Here is a 15,572-nt window from a genome sequence, read left to right as displayed (position 1 = left end):
CCTGGATAGGACTAGCATGAACCTGTGGGGGCCCCCAATGGAGCAAATGGGGGGCAGGCTTCAGGGCATTGATTTTATTATATATATACATATGTGTGTGTATGTGTGTATCAAAAATGTATCACAGCGCTTTACAACATCAACACACAAAACCCAACAATAAAATAGCAACAAATTAAAAACAAGTTAAAAGCAAAAGGAAATGTAAAACACTTTCACAGGTCCAGCCTCACTCCTGCCCTTCCCCATGCCAGCCCATCCAGGGAAGCTGCAGCAACAATGGTCAGGAGGACAGCTCCCCATGGACTACTGCTGGGGCACCAACAGGGCTTTTCTGGGGCCAGTACACTAGACGGATTGGGCCCTCTAACCCACTTGCAATAGAGGACACTGGTTTGCATAATAATTGCAAATGCTTTGTGTCATGCAAAATTATGTGATTTCTTGCAGGTGGTGTGGAGGACCCAAAATAAAATTGGTGGTGATACAAGTAATAAAACAGACAGAACGTGAATGGATGAAGCTTTCCCCATAATTGTATTTCTATTCTGCAAAGGGTTGACCTGTTGAATTTCTGCCTGCTACACAGCTGGTAAAGGCAGTAGAGCCAGGGGCATGCTTTGTGAGGATATTATTTATTATTATTAATTTTATTACCCATCCTTCACCAGTGGGCTACAGCACTCTAAACCTCAAAACTGAGGACACTTACAATTACAGGAATAGGGTGGGCTCCGAAAATGCAGGTGTCAAAGGCTATGGTAAATGTATGTAGAGCTTGTTTTTAGGAAGAATAGACTAAGTACTTGTTCATGACAGCCGCAAGAGTGTTATTGGCCCCAAAATGGAAACAACAGGAAATACCGACAGTGGAAGACTGGAGAATGAAGCTGCTAGACTATGCGGAGTTGGACAAATTGACAGGGAAGATTAGATATTTAAGAGACCAAAAGTTCATCGAGGACTGGGGAAAATTTGTAGAATATCTGGAAAATATATCTGAAGTATATATGTGTGTATCTGAAGAAGTGTGCATGCACACGAAAGCTCATACCAAGAACTGACTTAGTTGGTCTTTAAGGTGCTACTGGAAGGATTTTTTTTTTATTTTGGAAAATATAAGTGAGGGACAGATAACGCTAGAGGGTTTTAAAGAAGCACTGTGAAAAATTAAGAAGTATTGTCTAAAGGGAATAGAAAGAAAGATATAAATAATGTCAATATAAATCCAAGGAATGCGTAATTTAAATAATGACTATGGATGATTTACGGAAAAGCTGAAGGAAGTCCAGAAAAAGAAGAATTTGTGAAAAATTCGATGTGAAATTAATATGTGTTTTTGTTTTTGTTGTAAACCAATAAAAATTATTATATATATAAAAAAGACTAAGTACTTGTTCATTTATTGTATTCCACCACATGTCCTAAAACACCTTCAGCGTGTTTACAAAACAAAAAAACAGCAATTACATTTTTTTAAAAACCAGCATTTAAAATTATTATTAAACCAAAACTATCCTAAATCACAACAACGGGCAACAGTATCATAACAGCAGAATCACAGAATCGTGGGCTTGGAAAGGACCCACAAGGACTATCTGGTCCAAACCCTTGCAATACACAGATATACACAGCTATCAAAATTCCCAGTACAGATTCCACAATAGGGGAACAACCACTTGTATCTAATCTAACCTCAGAGGACCGCTTACTTATGTAGGGCTTAGGACCAGGGGAGGCTTACATCAGGGTGCTCAAACCTTTGCGATCGTCAGACCCAGCGTTTAAAATTATACCCAGAAAGCAAGGGAAAGCCACTGCCAGGGCTGGCCCAATACATTTTGTCACCTGAGGCAAACCATAAAATTCCCCCACACCTGGGAAGAAGGCGGTGGCAAAGTTTTATCTCAGGAATAAGGGTGGAAGGAGACCAGAAGCGCTTTCTGTTCCCTAAGAGGCTGCCGGGGGGGGGGGGCAGATCTAAAGCACTCTGCAGCTGTCACTGCCAGCACAGCAGCGGGCAATGCATTCCTTGGAGGCTGGATTTGCTGGTCTTGCGGCTTCTGCCAGCCGAGGCAGCCAATTTCTATGTCTTCTAGTGGAGAATTCACATTGCCATCTGGGTTATGGGTAGAAAGGATGCCAGAAGTGTTTGCACATTGTTGCAGGGGGAGTGGCGGTGTTGCTCCAGAAGGAAGCCACGAGGGTTGCTGTGGCAGAGACTGACCCAAGGCATTTCAGGATTTGAGGGTGTTAAATAGCAGCTCCCCACCTCAGTACAGTCTTAGGCATATTTTGATTTGGGGCATTTTCATTTTCTAGCACATAATGTTCCATGCCATCAATACTGATGCAATCATGTGCCCTTTGGTCCCTTACTAACAAAGGAGGAGTTTGGCAGTGGCAACTGTGGTGCATAAAGCAAACTTTTTGCAAGGGCCTCTTTCTGGCTTCCAAACACAAAGAGCACCTTTCAAAGGCAGTTGCCACAAGTGCCCTGGTCAAAGTTTTCTTAAACTGAGCTTAATTTTTATTATTATTTATAATTATTATCCGGTCTTTGCACAAAGGTTTCTCAAGGCAGCTTAGAATCAATTTTAGAACACATTTTTATAAACAACACTATAAAACAATTTCTTAAAAAGAAACAAGCAAACAACAATAATGACAGATTGAGGTGCTTTTGAAGATGATGGTGCTCATGAAACTCAGGTCAGAAGAACAGGTGCCAGGCAAATATTCCTGATGAGAGTGTCTCACAGTCTGGTTTCTCTCCAGGAAAGGACTTGTCCCCGGGTGCCACCCACTCAATTGGCTCTGGTAGAGGTATCGGGTTCAAGTGGCAACAGAGTTTCTGAAGGTGATATCAATGAACTGGCAGCTTCCTAGAGAGGTAGGCAGCCCTTCAAGATCCTCTGATACACCTCAGACTTTTAAAGCCCCAAACAAAATCAGTTTCTTGAATCATGCCCAGAAACAGAGTGTGTGTTGGTGGATGCTGCTGCTCATCTTGGTAGCAGTTTTTGTCTCCATGCCAATTCTAGAGCAGTCCACCAGGTCTAGCTGGTTCTCGCCATTACACCAGGCTGTTTCCACCAGGGTGTCTGTAAACATGTCAGCTGGCCCACCTTGGCTTGGAGGTTTCTCACATTAGCATATAAACACATATTTCCACGTCCGTCTCCAAATGTCTTGGGCGCAAGCATTTTAGCCCAAGGAGCTTTGGCCTCTCTGAATTGCTATCAGTGTCCCTGCACTCTAAATGCCTCATTCTACCCCTCCCCTATTTAAATCATCATGGATCTTTTCTCGCCTTCATCCTTATTACAGGAGAGGGGGAGATATGTTCCGAACCAGATCCTCCTTAGTTTCTTTTGGCTTTCCCTGCAAAAAATTGCTCTGCCACCTTTTAAGTGCCAACAGTCTGGTTCCACACTGGTTCAAGTGAAGCCCATCCTGCTTGTCCCAAAATGTTCCCTGGTGCCTAGAGTTAATCCAGACTTTTCCTCTCCACACCCATGTCTCGTCCACACATTGAAGCTCCACAGATGTGTCTTTCTAGCTGGCCCTGTACATGGACCTGGTAGCATTTCAGAGAAAAGTCACACATATAGCCAAAGTGCCTGTGGTCAGTGGCGTATTGGGGTCCCTAGAAGGCAGAGGCAGATGGAGGCCCTAGGACACACAGCTATGAGACAAGATGGCTATATTTTTGGCTGGAACAGAACAAAAGATGCTGGAAACTGAGAAGCAGGAACTGGGATGGATGGAATTGGGGCACTTGGAAGTTGAAGAAAAGAAATGGGTTGCTTGGGGGGATACAGGACTGTGACACAGTGTTTGGTGGTTGAGGTGTATTGGGAGATTTCTACCAGCAAATGGGAGCTACAAAATGCACCTGGTCTATATAGGGCTGAGAATAACTAGGGTTGTTGTGGACTGCATGTTAGTGCGCCAAATGTTCTTTAGCTTCTTTGCTTAGCTCACCTTGATGCTAGATGCTCTTTTTATTTCTCTCCAGAAACAGGATATGCAGTCCTAACTGGCTTCTCCACTTTTCACTAAGGAGAAAGGACATTTGTGGTGGGTCTTCCATCGTCAGATGTGGAAATATTACTGTCTCCTTCTTGACCAGTAACGGACATTGCTCTATTATGGTTCTGACGGTGCCTGGGATGATAACCAGCACCTGGCAAGTCATTTCCTTGCCCAGTTCTCTATTGACACAGGCAGGACCATTCACTATGGATCCCAGGATCTGGCAAAGGAAGCCTTTCTCGGCCCCAGCCATGTCGACAAGCTCCACCAGCGTGTTGCTCTTGTTAACATTAAGCAGAAACCTGGGAGGCATGTAGGTCCGAGCAAAGAGTAGTGTGTAGTGTGTGCGATGGCTCAGGGACTCTGGGGAATGGGTGAGCTGCTCCAAGTGTAAGAGGCAAGGGACTATGCCTCCCTGGTGGAAGCAGCCAAAGAAAAGGGCACCACAGAGATTGAACACAAGGTTGATGGATTTCCACTGCTGGGCCTGTCTATGCTGCGTGACCAAAAGGACCAGAGGCAAGATGAGAGGGATGAGGAAGCGAGGTTCTTGATGGCTGAATAAAGAAAGAAGTGCCAGAGGGATAAAATAGAAAGCCAGCAGTGCCAGCCTGCCTTCTGGGCATGTGATGGCTGAATGTGAGCTCCTCTTCAAGGCCTTCAACCACATAAATTGGCTGATGTGCACTTTCAGGAGCTTGATGCCATTGCTAACAGCTTCTACATGAAGGATCCCAAAAAGCAGGACCCCGTTAACTGCAAAATGTGTAAGATGTGGGTGAGTCCCGTGTTGTGCAAGGTTATCGGGGTTGAGGTTATAGGTGAGGAAGTTCAAGGGGGTCACAACGACACTCTGGCGCAGCCTGGCAAGGATGCTCAGTGGGCTGGCCTCATAAAAGCTATGCAGGCTAAGTCCTGACAGGGGAGAAGTGAAATACCAGGTGTCAGCAGCTATGAAGAAAACAGCAGTGAAGGCGGCACTTGGGGCAAGACAAAGAACGTGGTGTATTGTTCTTCTAACGCTTTGCTGGCATGTAGCACCTGCACACACCCAATGCAACAGCGGCACCAAAGCAAATGCCAGAAACGTTGGCCTGTTAAAAAATCCAGCAACTATGATCATCCCAATAAGTCTGTGATGTAGAGGATTCTGCCACCGATAGGCTGAGGCCGAGGTTTTGCTGGCTGCTTTTGAAGACACTAGTAGAAGCAGCAAGGCAAAGAGAAGCCCTTCCACAGTGTTAGCAAAAGTCCTCGTGTAAAACACAAGTGTGACGTAGGAGCCAGCAAGCAGAGCCAGGGAGTTCCACGGATCCGCTCCCCACAGAGGAGCCAGCTGGTAAACACTGTAGTCAAGGATGAATGAAAAGATGGTGAGGAGGAGGCGGGGTGAGACAAGGAGGGTGTAGCTGGTGATGCAGCTGGTCGAGAGGCCCAGGTGCTGAAGGGCTTTGATGGCCCAGAAAGCAGCTCCAGATGTGATCAAGGGAAACACTACAGTCCTGCAAGGAGACTTGGGGAGGAATTCCCAGGGGTGATAAACCTTTAAGTCCAATATGCTGCCTGAGGAGGAGTGGGGAAAGGTTAACACAGTTAGCAGCTGGAGCCCTGTCAGCTAGAAACCTGCCCCCCACCCCAGTGACTTGCAACGTAAGATTAGAAAAGTTAAAAATAATTGAAGTCTTTGACTCACTCAAATAAAAACAAAGAAAGAATCTAATTAAAAGCAGAACCAACTGCAGAAGATCAATAATTCAGCAGCCTCAGAATTGCTCTTGCTGCTCTTTATAAACCAGGCTGCCTATATGTGGCCTGTTTGGAACAATGGAGGAAATGGAAAGCAGCTCACCTGCCATATGGTGGGGGCCCTAGAATTGAACTCGTCACCGACCCCCCCTGCTCCCAAAGACCTTTTTGAAATCAGGAACAAAGCACTGTCCACACTGGAGCTATCACAAAGACTAGGTTTTGTAAAAACACAAAACCTTTTCATACCACATACATAAGATGTCATCTTTACCTGCCATGACCTCTGGAGACTGGAAAAACTCATCTGGGTGCAGGTAGCCAGTCTGAGGAAGAAGACACCAGCCAACTCTAAGCATGCAAAGAATTCTCCAAAAGGTTTTGGGTGAAGCCATCACAGTTTCACCAGACCTGCCTGGATGGGAAGGTTGTCCACTGGAAACAGCAGCAGTCCTAGTTGTCAAAAGCCAGCCCTGAAAAGGACAAAATACTTAAAGCACAAAACCCGATTGAGCACTGTTGGTGACAGAAATAATGCCTAGTTAGACAAACATTGATACCTTTTTCAAGCCTCACCCCTTAAGATAAAAAGCAAAGGTCCAACAATAATTTACAGTCTTTCCTCTTCCCTCCCCTCTCAAGAGCAAAGAAGAAAAAAGCAAGTTATAACAGTATATCCTTTAAAACGTAGAAGAAGTGGTTACAGACAGTAAATCACCGGGGGGGGGGGGGGCATCTTAAAGATCAGTCACTTAAGCTTCTCAATTTGACAACCCCCTTCCTTTATTTCTGATGGCAGAATTTTTATTTGTACCTTTATGTTTTCCAGCAGCTTATTCCCATGCAAGGCAGCAACCATTTCCGGAGCAGACTCCCTTTTCGTTTTCCAGTCAATACAACAAATAGTTCCAATAGGCTAAATAATTCACAATTGATCCTTTTTCCCCCCCTCTACCACAAATTATGCAGTCGAGTTTCCCGCATTTGGGGAAATCGCAGGGGTCAGCACACCCGCAGTGCAATGGATGAGCCTCACCCTGGGAAAACCTCCCTCATGATCAAGGTGTCTCCCCTGCCAGGTAAGTATACAATTAATCCTTTTGTTCCTTTGGTTAAAATTTTGGAAACTGACCACTCCTGAGACAGGGCAGCCTGCTGCTGGACTGTGTTAGAGCCCAGCGCCCACGGCTCCACCACCGGGATGACCTGGCTCCTCGTGGAACCCAGCAGGCCCTTGGGAGCTTGTTTGGTCACCACAGGACGCCTCAACATCCTGGTCATCCCCAGGACCTTCTTCAGGGTTCTTGTTGCCTCCGGGCTACTCCAAAACTCCAAAAAAGCAGCAGCTTCTTTAAAAGAGGCCTTACCATCTGAAATAACTCTGCTGGTTGGCTCCTAGAGGATGCCATGCAAGCTGCAAACTGAGCCTTCTTCACACCCCACACTACCACATGGCACACCTGATTATGTGCTTTGTTCAGTTGGCTTCAGAGCACGACTTGAATCATTTGCACACTAATCTTTGTCCAGCTTGCTTCAGAGTCCAGAGCTCTCCAGGATACCAAGGGGCCACTTGAGTTTTACTAAGCTGGACAGGATACTTGGGGGTAATTGTGTCATCACATTGCATAGTGAGACTGGGGCTTTGACAGGATCACAGCTTTCCAAAACATGTCAGTTCCATTAGCCTCTGAGGGCAGGCCATCTAAACAGGCCCACCAACCTTTCAGCAGGAAGTTGCCACTGCCATTCCAAGCTTTATTGGGCAATGATCCAACTATGAAAAGGGAGTGCATTTCACCCCAGCCCATCCTTTGTCCATTCCACATATCACTTTGGGCAAAGACTACAGCTCCTTGATGTAGACCAATGGCCACTTGAGAGAGTCGCATGAGCTGGCCTAGTGGGAGCCAACATAAGAATATTGAAGTCACCCAGAACTATCATCCTAGAGTCATCCATCAGTACCCCAGATACCACCTTGGCCAGCTCCATCAGAGAAGCTGCTGGGCAACAAGGTGGTCAGCAGACCATCAGCATTCCCAATCTGTCTCTTTGGACCAATGCCAGGCGGAGATTCTCTGAACATGTCTAAAATCAAGAGTGGCTTTTTGGTAAAGGAGATGGTGCTTTATGCACAATAGCTACACACTCACCCCTCAACCCTCCCCCATCGAGCCTTGTGCTGTACCAAGTACCCATATGGTCACAGCTGGGTATGGTCAAGCCCTCCCAGCTCACTCACCTAAGTCTCAGTAATGCAAGCCATGCCAGTCGCTTCATATATGATAAAGTTGTAGGTGATCATGGCCTTACTTTGCACCACTCTGAACAAGAAGAAGGAACACGTTGGCTAATAATATATCGACAATACATTTTTATGACACTATACTGTTTCAAAGTCAGCTCATGATGACAATTCCCCCTCCTTTATCAGCTGGTTTTATGATAATGTTAGTATCATTTGATAAGTCATTAAGGCAGGCATGTTGGGACTTGGTTAAATTGTCCTGGGTCCTAGGGCTCCTCTTTTCAAGTTTATCCAAATCGCAGATTACCAATTGATGAAACAAAGTGATGGAAGGATTAAAACTGGGCAGGATAAAAGTTGATGTAGGTCTAAATTGCTGTTGCTGTTGATCTCTGATACCAAACATGTCACGTAACTTAATATTACACACAAATTTATGTAAATCTACCCTGGTGCGAAAAGCATTATAGTGAGGCTTAGGAACAAAATCAAGTCCCAATTATAGGACCTGCTTTTCTTCTGTTGTTAAGGAATGTGAAGAATTGCTTACTATTAGTATTTTGTTTCATCAATTGGTGATCCAACCTCCAATGACAATGGGTAGATCACTGCCAGGTGTTTTTTTTTACTGTGAGTAGATTGCAGTCTCTTGGAAGTTGGACGTGCCTGACATATCCCATATATATTTCATGCATTCACCTGTGGAGCCAAGCTGAGGAGCTTCATAGTCACATACATAGTAGAATTATATAGCTGATAAATCTCTTACTGATAAATTGTAGGGAAAACTAAGGGCACTCAAAATTAAAATCATTGAATTGTAGAGTTGGAAGGGTTCCCAAGGATCATTCAAGGATCATCCCAGGAAATTCAACTAAAGCATCCATGACAGATGGTTAAAAACTTCCAAGAAAGGAAAGTCTACCACCTCCCATTTCACTGTTGATCAGCTCTCACTATCAGAAATTTCTTCCCCTTGTTTAGTTGGAATCTCCTTTCCTGTAACTTGAAGTCACTGGTACCACTACCCCCCTCTGGAGTAGGAGAAATCAAGCTTGCTCCATCTTCCATGTGACAGCCCATTAGATATTATCATATCTCCTCTCATTCCCATCTTTTCCAGGCCAAACATACCCTGTTAACATATTCAAACATTTCTCATATGGCTTGGTTTCCAGACTCTTGACCATCTTGGTTGTCCTCATCTGCACACATTCCAGCTTGTCAATATCTTCCTTAAACTGTGGAGCCCAGAACCAGACATGAGATTCCAGGTTTGGTCTGAACAAGGCAGACCACTTACTTCCTCACTCTGGATACTATACTTCTGTTGATATAGGAATATGGATGGTGCTGTGGTCTAAACCACTGAGCCTCTTGGGCTTGCCAATCAAAAGATTGGTGGTTCAAATCCGTGCAACAGGGTGAGCTCCCGTTGCTCTGTCCTAGCTCCTGCTAACCTAGCAGTTCGAAAGCACACCAGTGCAAGTAGATGAATAGGTACTGCTGCAGTGGGAAGGTAAACGGCATTTCCATGCGCTCTGGCTTCCATCACAGTGTCCTGTTGTGCCAGAAGCAGTTTAGTTATGCTCGCCACATGACTTGGAAAGCTGTCTGTGGACAAATACTGGCTCTCTCGGCCTCAAGCAAGATGAGCGCCGCAGCCCCATAGTCGTCTTTGACTAGACTTAATCATCCCAAGATGTTTTACCTTTACCTTTTTTTACTTCTGTTGATGCAGCCTAGAATAGTAGTACCTTTTCTTGCTGCTGCATCACACTGTTGACTCATCATCATTATCATAATTTATTTCTACCCCGCCCGTCTGACAGCTCCCAAGAGAATATTATTATCATTATTAATAAAGCGACAAAACATCAAACGTGAAAAACTTCCCTAAACAGGGCTGCCTTCAGATGTCTTCTAAAAGTCAGATAGTGGTTTATTTCTTGACATCTGGTGGGAGGGCATTCCACAGGGTGGGCGCCACTACCGAGAAAGCTCTCTGCCTGGTTCCCTGTTAAGCTTGCGGTCTACTAATATCCCTAGATCCTATTCACATGCATTACTGGTAAGCCCGGTGTCCCCCATTTTATATTTGTGCAGCTGGTTCTTCCTGCCTAAATGCAGAACCATACATTTGTCCCTATTGAAATTCACTTTGTTAGCTTGGACCCAGCTCTCAAATCTGTTAAAGTCATTAATGAACACTCTTGGTGTTGTCAGTCAACTAGCTACAATCTACCTAAAAGTTACATCATCCAGCCCCCACTTTACCAGCTTCTCCTCAAGAATACCATGGTGGCCTTTGTCAAAAACCTTCCTGAAATCAAGATACACTATATCCACAGCATTCCCCTCATCCACCAAGCTTGTAACTAAATTTTTTAAAAAATGAGATTACCTGGCACCACTTTTTTTAAAAAAAAAAACACACATGCTGGGTCTTAGTAATCACAGCATCCTTTCCTAAGTGCTCACAGACTGACTGTTGAATTATCTGTTCTGCGAGCTTTTCTGGTATCGATGTCAAGCTCACCGGGCGGCAGTTACCTGGCTCTTCTTTTTTCCTCTTTTTGAAGATGGGGACATTTGCCCTCCTCCAGCCTGCAGGGACCTCACCCATTCTCCAAGAATTCTCAAAGATTTTAGACAGAGATTGCATTCGCAAGCTCCTTTAGTACCCTTTAGTACCAAGCTTGTTTCCTGCTGCTCCTTATCATAAGACTCAAACCAATGGAAGAGTCCCACTAGACATGTGAAGAACTTTCTAACAGTGAGAACAGTGGAATGGACTCCCTTGAGGATTTTTCAACAGAGGTTGGGTGGCCCTATCAGGGATTCTTCAGCTGTGATTCCAGCATTGCAGGGAGCTGAATTACATTTGTGGGTCTTTTCCAACTCTTCTATTTTAAGAGTTTATTCGTCTATGATGAAGGCTTTATACATCCAGCATCTTTAAGTGGGTATGATGCATCCCACACATACATGTCTTCTGCCTTGGTGGTACCTGCATCCAACTGTCATTTAATTGAGATTTCCCTGATCCACAGATACTGCAGTAAGGTGGGGGAAATCTAACATAAAACCAAATGTTACCAAATGGTGAATATGCTGAAGTGCATTGTGTGGGCATGTATTTTTACCCCTGTGATGTGATGGTTTGCTAGGTGCCATTTGTCCCCACACCCCCTCTTTCTGTTGGGGAGATGCTTTAGGTGAGTTGCTGGTGGCAGCAGTCATGACACACACTTAAAAAAACCAGTCTACTGTTTTGTGCATATTGGAAAACTTTGTATTTCCAAAATAAAGTTTTAAAAATGGCTGCCGGCACGGGTAGTCAAATGCCCTCTCAGCAAAGCTCAGGGAGGGTGGGCTGGAACCCACACTTTTGACAGAAAATATGTTCAACACACTGTTCTGTCAGAAAACTCACATCTATTTTTTAAAAGGCAAACAAATACCTCCATGTGTGCCCACAATGGACCTCAGATTTCTGGCACTCAGGGAGTGTGGGAAGTCCTGAGTGAGGGGTCAATGGCCTCCAGGCAAGCACAACCTACTAGTGTGCTGGGAAACATTGAGGAGTTCAAGTGAAAGTGCTCATGTCAACAAATGTGAACAAAAGCCCACATGGAAATCATGGCATCTGTGTGACCCATGTGCATCTTATCCCTCTGGTGTATCCACAGCCTAACACAAACTCCTGGATAGAGTTCTTCTGGGGCAGAGCAGGAGGGAATGAAGCAAGACCCACAGAGATGTCTGGGGGAGGGTTTTACACAGGAAGCTGATGGATGCAGGGATTTTCATAAGGACAGTTCTCAAGGAAGACTCTCTGGGTGCAAGATGTGGTACTGCATCAAAAGATTAGATTTCCTTATCTGGTCTGGAAAAGCAAGGCAAGGAACTGGGTGAGTCACCACTGGGAAGCAGAGCCAGGACCCAATCACAAAAACACACCCTATGTTGGAAGAAGATAGGGGGGAAGGCAAAGGTGGAGCAGAAAGGAAGAGAAGCTGGAGGAAGGAGTTGTGGAAGTACAGGAGTGTGTGGTGGAACAGCGTGGGATAACCAAGGGAACATAGAAGAGGTGCAAGAGGTCACTCCATCCATCTGCTGTGACAGGACCATCTCATCAGACCTCTTCTCCCTCCATTGTCACTTGGGGGCAGCCATTCCAGCAAACAATCTTCATGGGAGACGTGGGAAACCCAAGGCTCCTTGCATCCACTTGGCTGGTGGTCCAGTGCCTTTAGGCACTTACTGCCTCTGAGCTGTGCCACTGGCCAACAGAAATTGGTGCCCCAGTCCTGATCTTCCTCTTTCCTCCTTGTCCCTTTGTGTGTTGTTTTTCTTCAATTGTAAGCCTGAGTGGGGAGCATCTTCTGTGATTTCATGTAAGCTGCTCTGAGAACATTTATAATCTGTTCTTCAAATTCTCTAAATAAATACCGGTAAATAAATACATTAATCCTGGCTTTAGACACAGGAGACACTCCGAATGCTTTATTCTTTTGTGTATGTTACTCTATTAATCCTGTTACACCTACAGCTGAATAAAACTTTTAAACTATTGGACTTGGACTGATCTAGAATCATAGAATCATAGAGTTGGAAGAGACCACAAGGGCCATCGAGTCCAACCACCTGCCAAGCAGGAAACACCATCAGAGCACTCCTGACATATGGTTGTCAAGCCTCTGCTTAAAGACCTCCAAAGAAGGAGACTCCACCACACTCCTTGGCAGCAAATTCCACTGTCGAACAGCTCTTACTGTCAGGAAGTTCTTCCTAATGTTTAGGTGGAATCTTCTTTCTTGTAGTTTGGAACCATTGCTCCGTGTCCGCTTCTCTGGAGCAGCAGAAAACAACCTTTCTCCCTCCTCTATGTGACATCCTTTTATATATTTGACCATGGCTATCATATCACCCCTTAACCTCCTCTTCTCCAAGCTAAACATGCCCAGCTCCCTTAGCCGTTCCTCATAAGGCATCGTTTCCAGGCCTTTGACCATTTTGGTTGCCCTCCTCTGGACATGTTCCAGTTTGTCAGTGTCCTTCTTGAACTATGGTGCCCAGAACTGGACACAGTACTCCAGGTGAGGCCTGACCAGAGCAGAATACAGTGGCACTATTACTTCCCTTGATCTAGATGCTATACTCCTATTGATGCACTATCACCACTGCCTGTTCAGATGGTGGGGAGGCATCAATGGACTCCAGGTTCAACCTTCAAGCAGGGCAGCCAACCGTTGGAGGGGGTTGGGGTCACATTATAATACATCTCACTGGAAGTTCTACTCTTCTGGAGGCTGCCTAAGGGGACCCACACATCCATGTTACTTTGGTCACTGGGACACATGTAAAGTTCTACACTTAGGCAGAAATAACCAGCTGCACAAATATAAAATGGGGGACACCTGGGTTGCCAGTAGTACATGTGAAAAGGATCTAGGGATCTTAGCAGACCACATGTTTAGCATGAGTCAATAATGTGATGCAGCTGCTATTCTAGGCTGCATCAACAGTAGTATCCAGATTGAGGGAAGTACTGCTCTATTCTGCCTTCCTCAGACCACACCTGAAATCTTGTGTCTGGTTATGGGTGCCACAATTTAAGGAGGATATTGACAAGCTGGAGCATGTGCAGATGAGGGCAACCAAGATGGTCAAGGGTCTGGAAACCAAGCCATATGAGAAATGGTTAAGGGAACTGGATATGTTTAGCCTGGAGAAAAGGAGACTAAGAGAAATGATAGCCACCTTCAAATATCTAAAGGGTGTCACATGGAAGATGGAACAAGTTTGTTTTCTCCTGGTTCAAGTTACAAGAAAGGAGATTCCAACTCAATATCAGGAAGAACTTTCTGACAGTAAGAGCTGTTTGACAGTGGAACAAACTCCTTCGAAGGTTGTGGGCTCTCCTTCCTTGGAGGTTTGAAAGCAGAGATTGAGCGGCCATCTGTCCTGGCTGCTTTAATTGAGATTCCTGCATTGGGGAGGGGGGATTAAATGATCCTTGGCATTCCTTCCAACTCTAGACATTTCTTCCAACCTCTGGGCATTTTACCTGAGAACCTGGGCACCGATTGTGAACCCCCTGGAAAGAGGAAAGAAGGTGACCAGATGAGAGCTGAGCTGAGCAGTGGACTACCCTGATGGAGACAGTGTTGGGGCCAGAGGACTGACAGCTGAGGCGAGGATCCCTGCAAGCGGAAGGATGAGGCAGCACAGCGCCGTCACTTTCTTTCGCTCTAACCCAGTGCTTGCGGCTCTGTAGTCCTGTCTGTGTTATATTGCTCCATTATAGCAGATACAATATAGCCATTAGGCATATTTAATATCAGAAGGGATAATCAGGGAAGGGAAGAGGGTACTCCAATTGCCAGCCCTGGCCATGATGATTTGGTGGGCAGGCCAAGAAAGTTTGCAGACCTGTAATACAGCCCCCCCCCCCTTTAGCTTCTCTCCATTTTAAAGACCTCGTTGCCACATGAACGTACCCGTGAGCATTGAAGTACTGCTGTTAAATGCCAGTCCTGTGCATGGTCAAACAGCTGCTGTTGAGGACATGGAGGAGGTTGCTGACTTGCCTTGCACTGACAAGATCTGGCTGGGCCAGGCAAGCTGGATTCTTGGGACAGCATCTTCCACCTAGACCCCCTGACCAGGAAGCCATTTTCCCTGGAAGAGGCTATTGTAATGCCAATCTCCTTTGCGTCTCGGTCAATGTATTGCCCATGCCGCTGCCAAGTTAGGAGTCTGCCTGAACTGGCAGAGCTGGCTTCAGATTTGGCGTTTCAGGCTGTCAGGCATTTGGCTCTTGGGGGCCTTCAGCAACACCAAGCCCCCCCCCCCCCCGCATTGCTCTAACAACCACAAGGCGATCCCAAAGCATCGCGATCCCTATGCGTGTGGCAGATCCCATTGGCCTTGGGGTTCTCTGCTGGGCAAAATGATGGCAATCCAAGAATGGGTGAAGCAGCTGTCTGTGACTGGGCGAGGTCTGGGCATCCCGAGACTCAGGTCAGCTGCTTGGCTTGGCTTGGCGAGGCTGTCCGATCCTGGCTCTCCAGGGCACTTGGGGTCTTTGGCTTTCCTGCCGGCGCAGCTGGAGATTCTACCGAAGCTCTGCTCCTGCTCTGGAACAGAGAGGTTTCCTGGGCAGTCGGGGGACCCCCACCCTCCCTGCAAAGCGGCGCGTGGAGCCTGCCAAGGACCCTTCGGGGCCGTCCAGCTTAGGAACAGACTTGGGGCCCGGCGGCAGCGGCAGCGGCAGCGGCAGCAGCAGATCCCGGAGGGTCCTTCGGGTCGGGCCTCCTGCTCGCCCAGGGGCCAACCGGGCGCCCCCAGGGGAAGCCCCCCAGCAGCGCTGCTCTGCCCGCTCGGCGCTCATTCGGCCGGAGCGAGCGCGACCCCCTCCCGACGCCCGGCCCTCCCCGCCTCCCGGAGGCGGCCCGCCGGTTGGACCCCCGCTTCCCAGGCCGCGCTTTCTCTCCCGGCCACGGCCACCATTCACACGTTCTGGAGAGAG

The 15,572-nt window shown here is 46.5% G+C and overlaps 1 protein-coding gene across 4 annotated transcripts; it reads right to left on the bottom strand.

The window, feature by feature from the left end:
- Positions 1-1,386: 1,386 nt before the first annotated feature.
- PIGZ (phosphatidylinositol glycan anchor biosynthesis class Z) lies at positions 1,387-15,063 on the bottom strand. 4 transcript variants are annotated; one of them, XM_083739533.1, is made up of 5 exons: positions 14,542-14,637; positions 8,586-8,734; positions 8,030-8,111; positions 6,059-6,257; positions 1,387-5,601 (listed from the first exon to the last, which is right to left on the bottom strand). In XM_083739533.1, the coding sequence occupies exons 4-5, from the start codon at positions 6,177-6,179 to the stop codon at positions 3,995-3,997; spliced, it is 1,728 nt and encodes a 575-aa protein (XP_083595659.1). In that variant the 5' UTR covers positions 6,180-6,257; positions 8,030-8,111; positions 8,586-8,734; positions 14,542-14,637; the 3' UTR covers positions 1,387-3,994. The 4 variants fall into 4 exon arrangements, with proteins under 4 accessions (XP_083595659.1, XP_083595658.1, XP_083595656.1 ...); XM_083739532.1 differs by lacking the exon at positions 8,586-8,734 and having other exon boundaries at positions 14,542-14,685; XM_083739530.1 differs by lacking the exons at positions 8,030-8,111; positions 8,586-8,734 and having other exon boundaries at positions 14,542-15,063.
- Positions 15,064-15,572: the final 509 nt, after the last annotated feature.

Source organism: Podarcis gaigeae (genome assembly GCF_964106915.1).
Source record: "Podarcis gaigeae genome assembly, chromosome: 5".
Taxonomy (NCBI): Eukaryota; Metazoa; Chordata; class Lepidosauria; order Squamata; family Lacertidae; genus Podarcis; species Podarcis gaigeae.
This window is presented reverse-complemented; position numbering and strand designations above follow the sequence as displayed.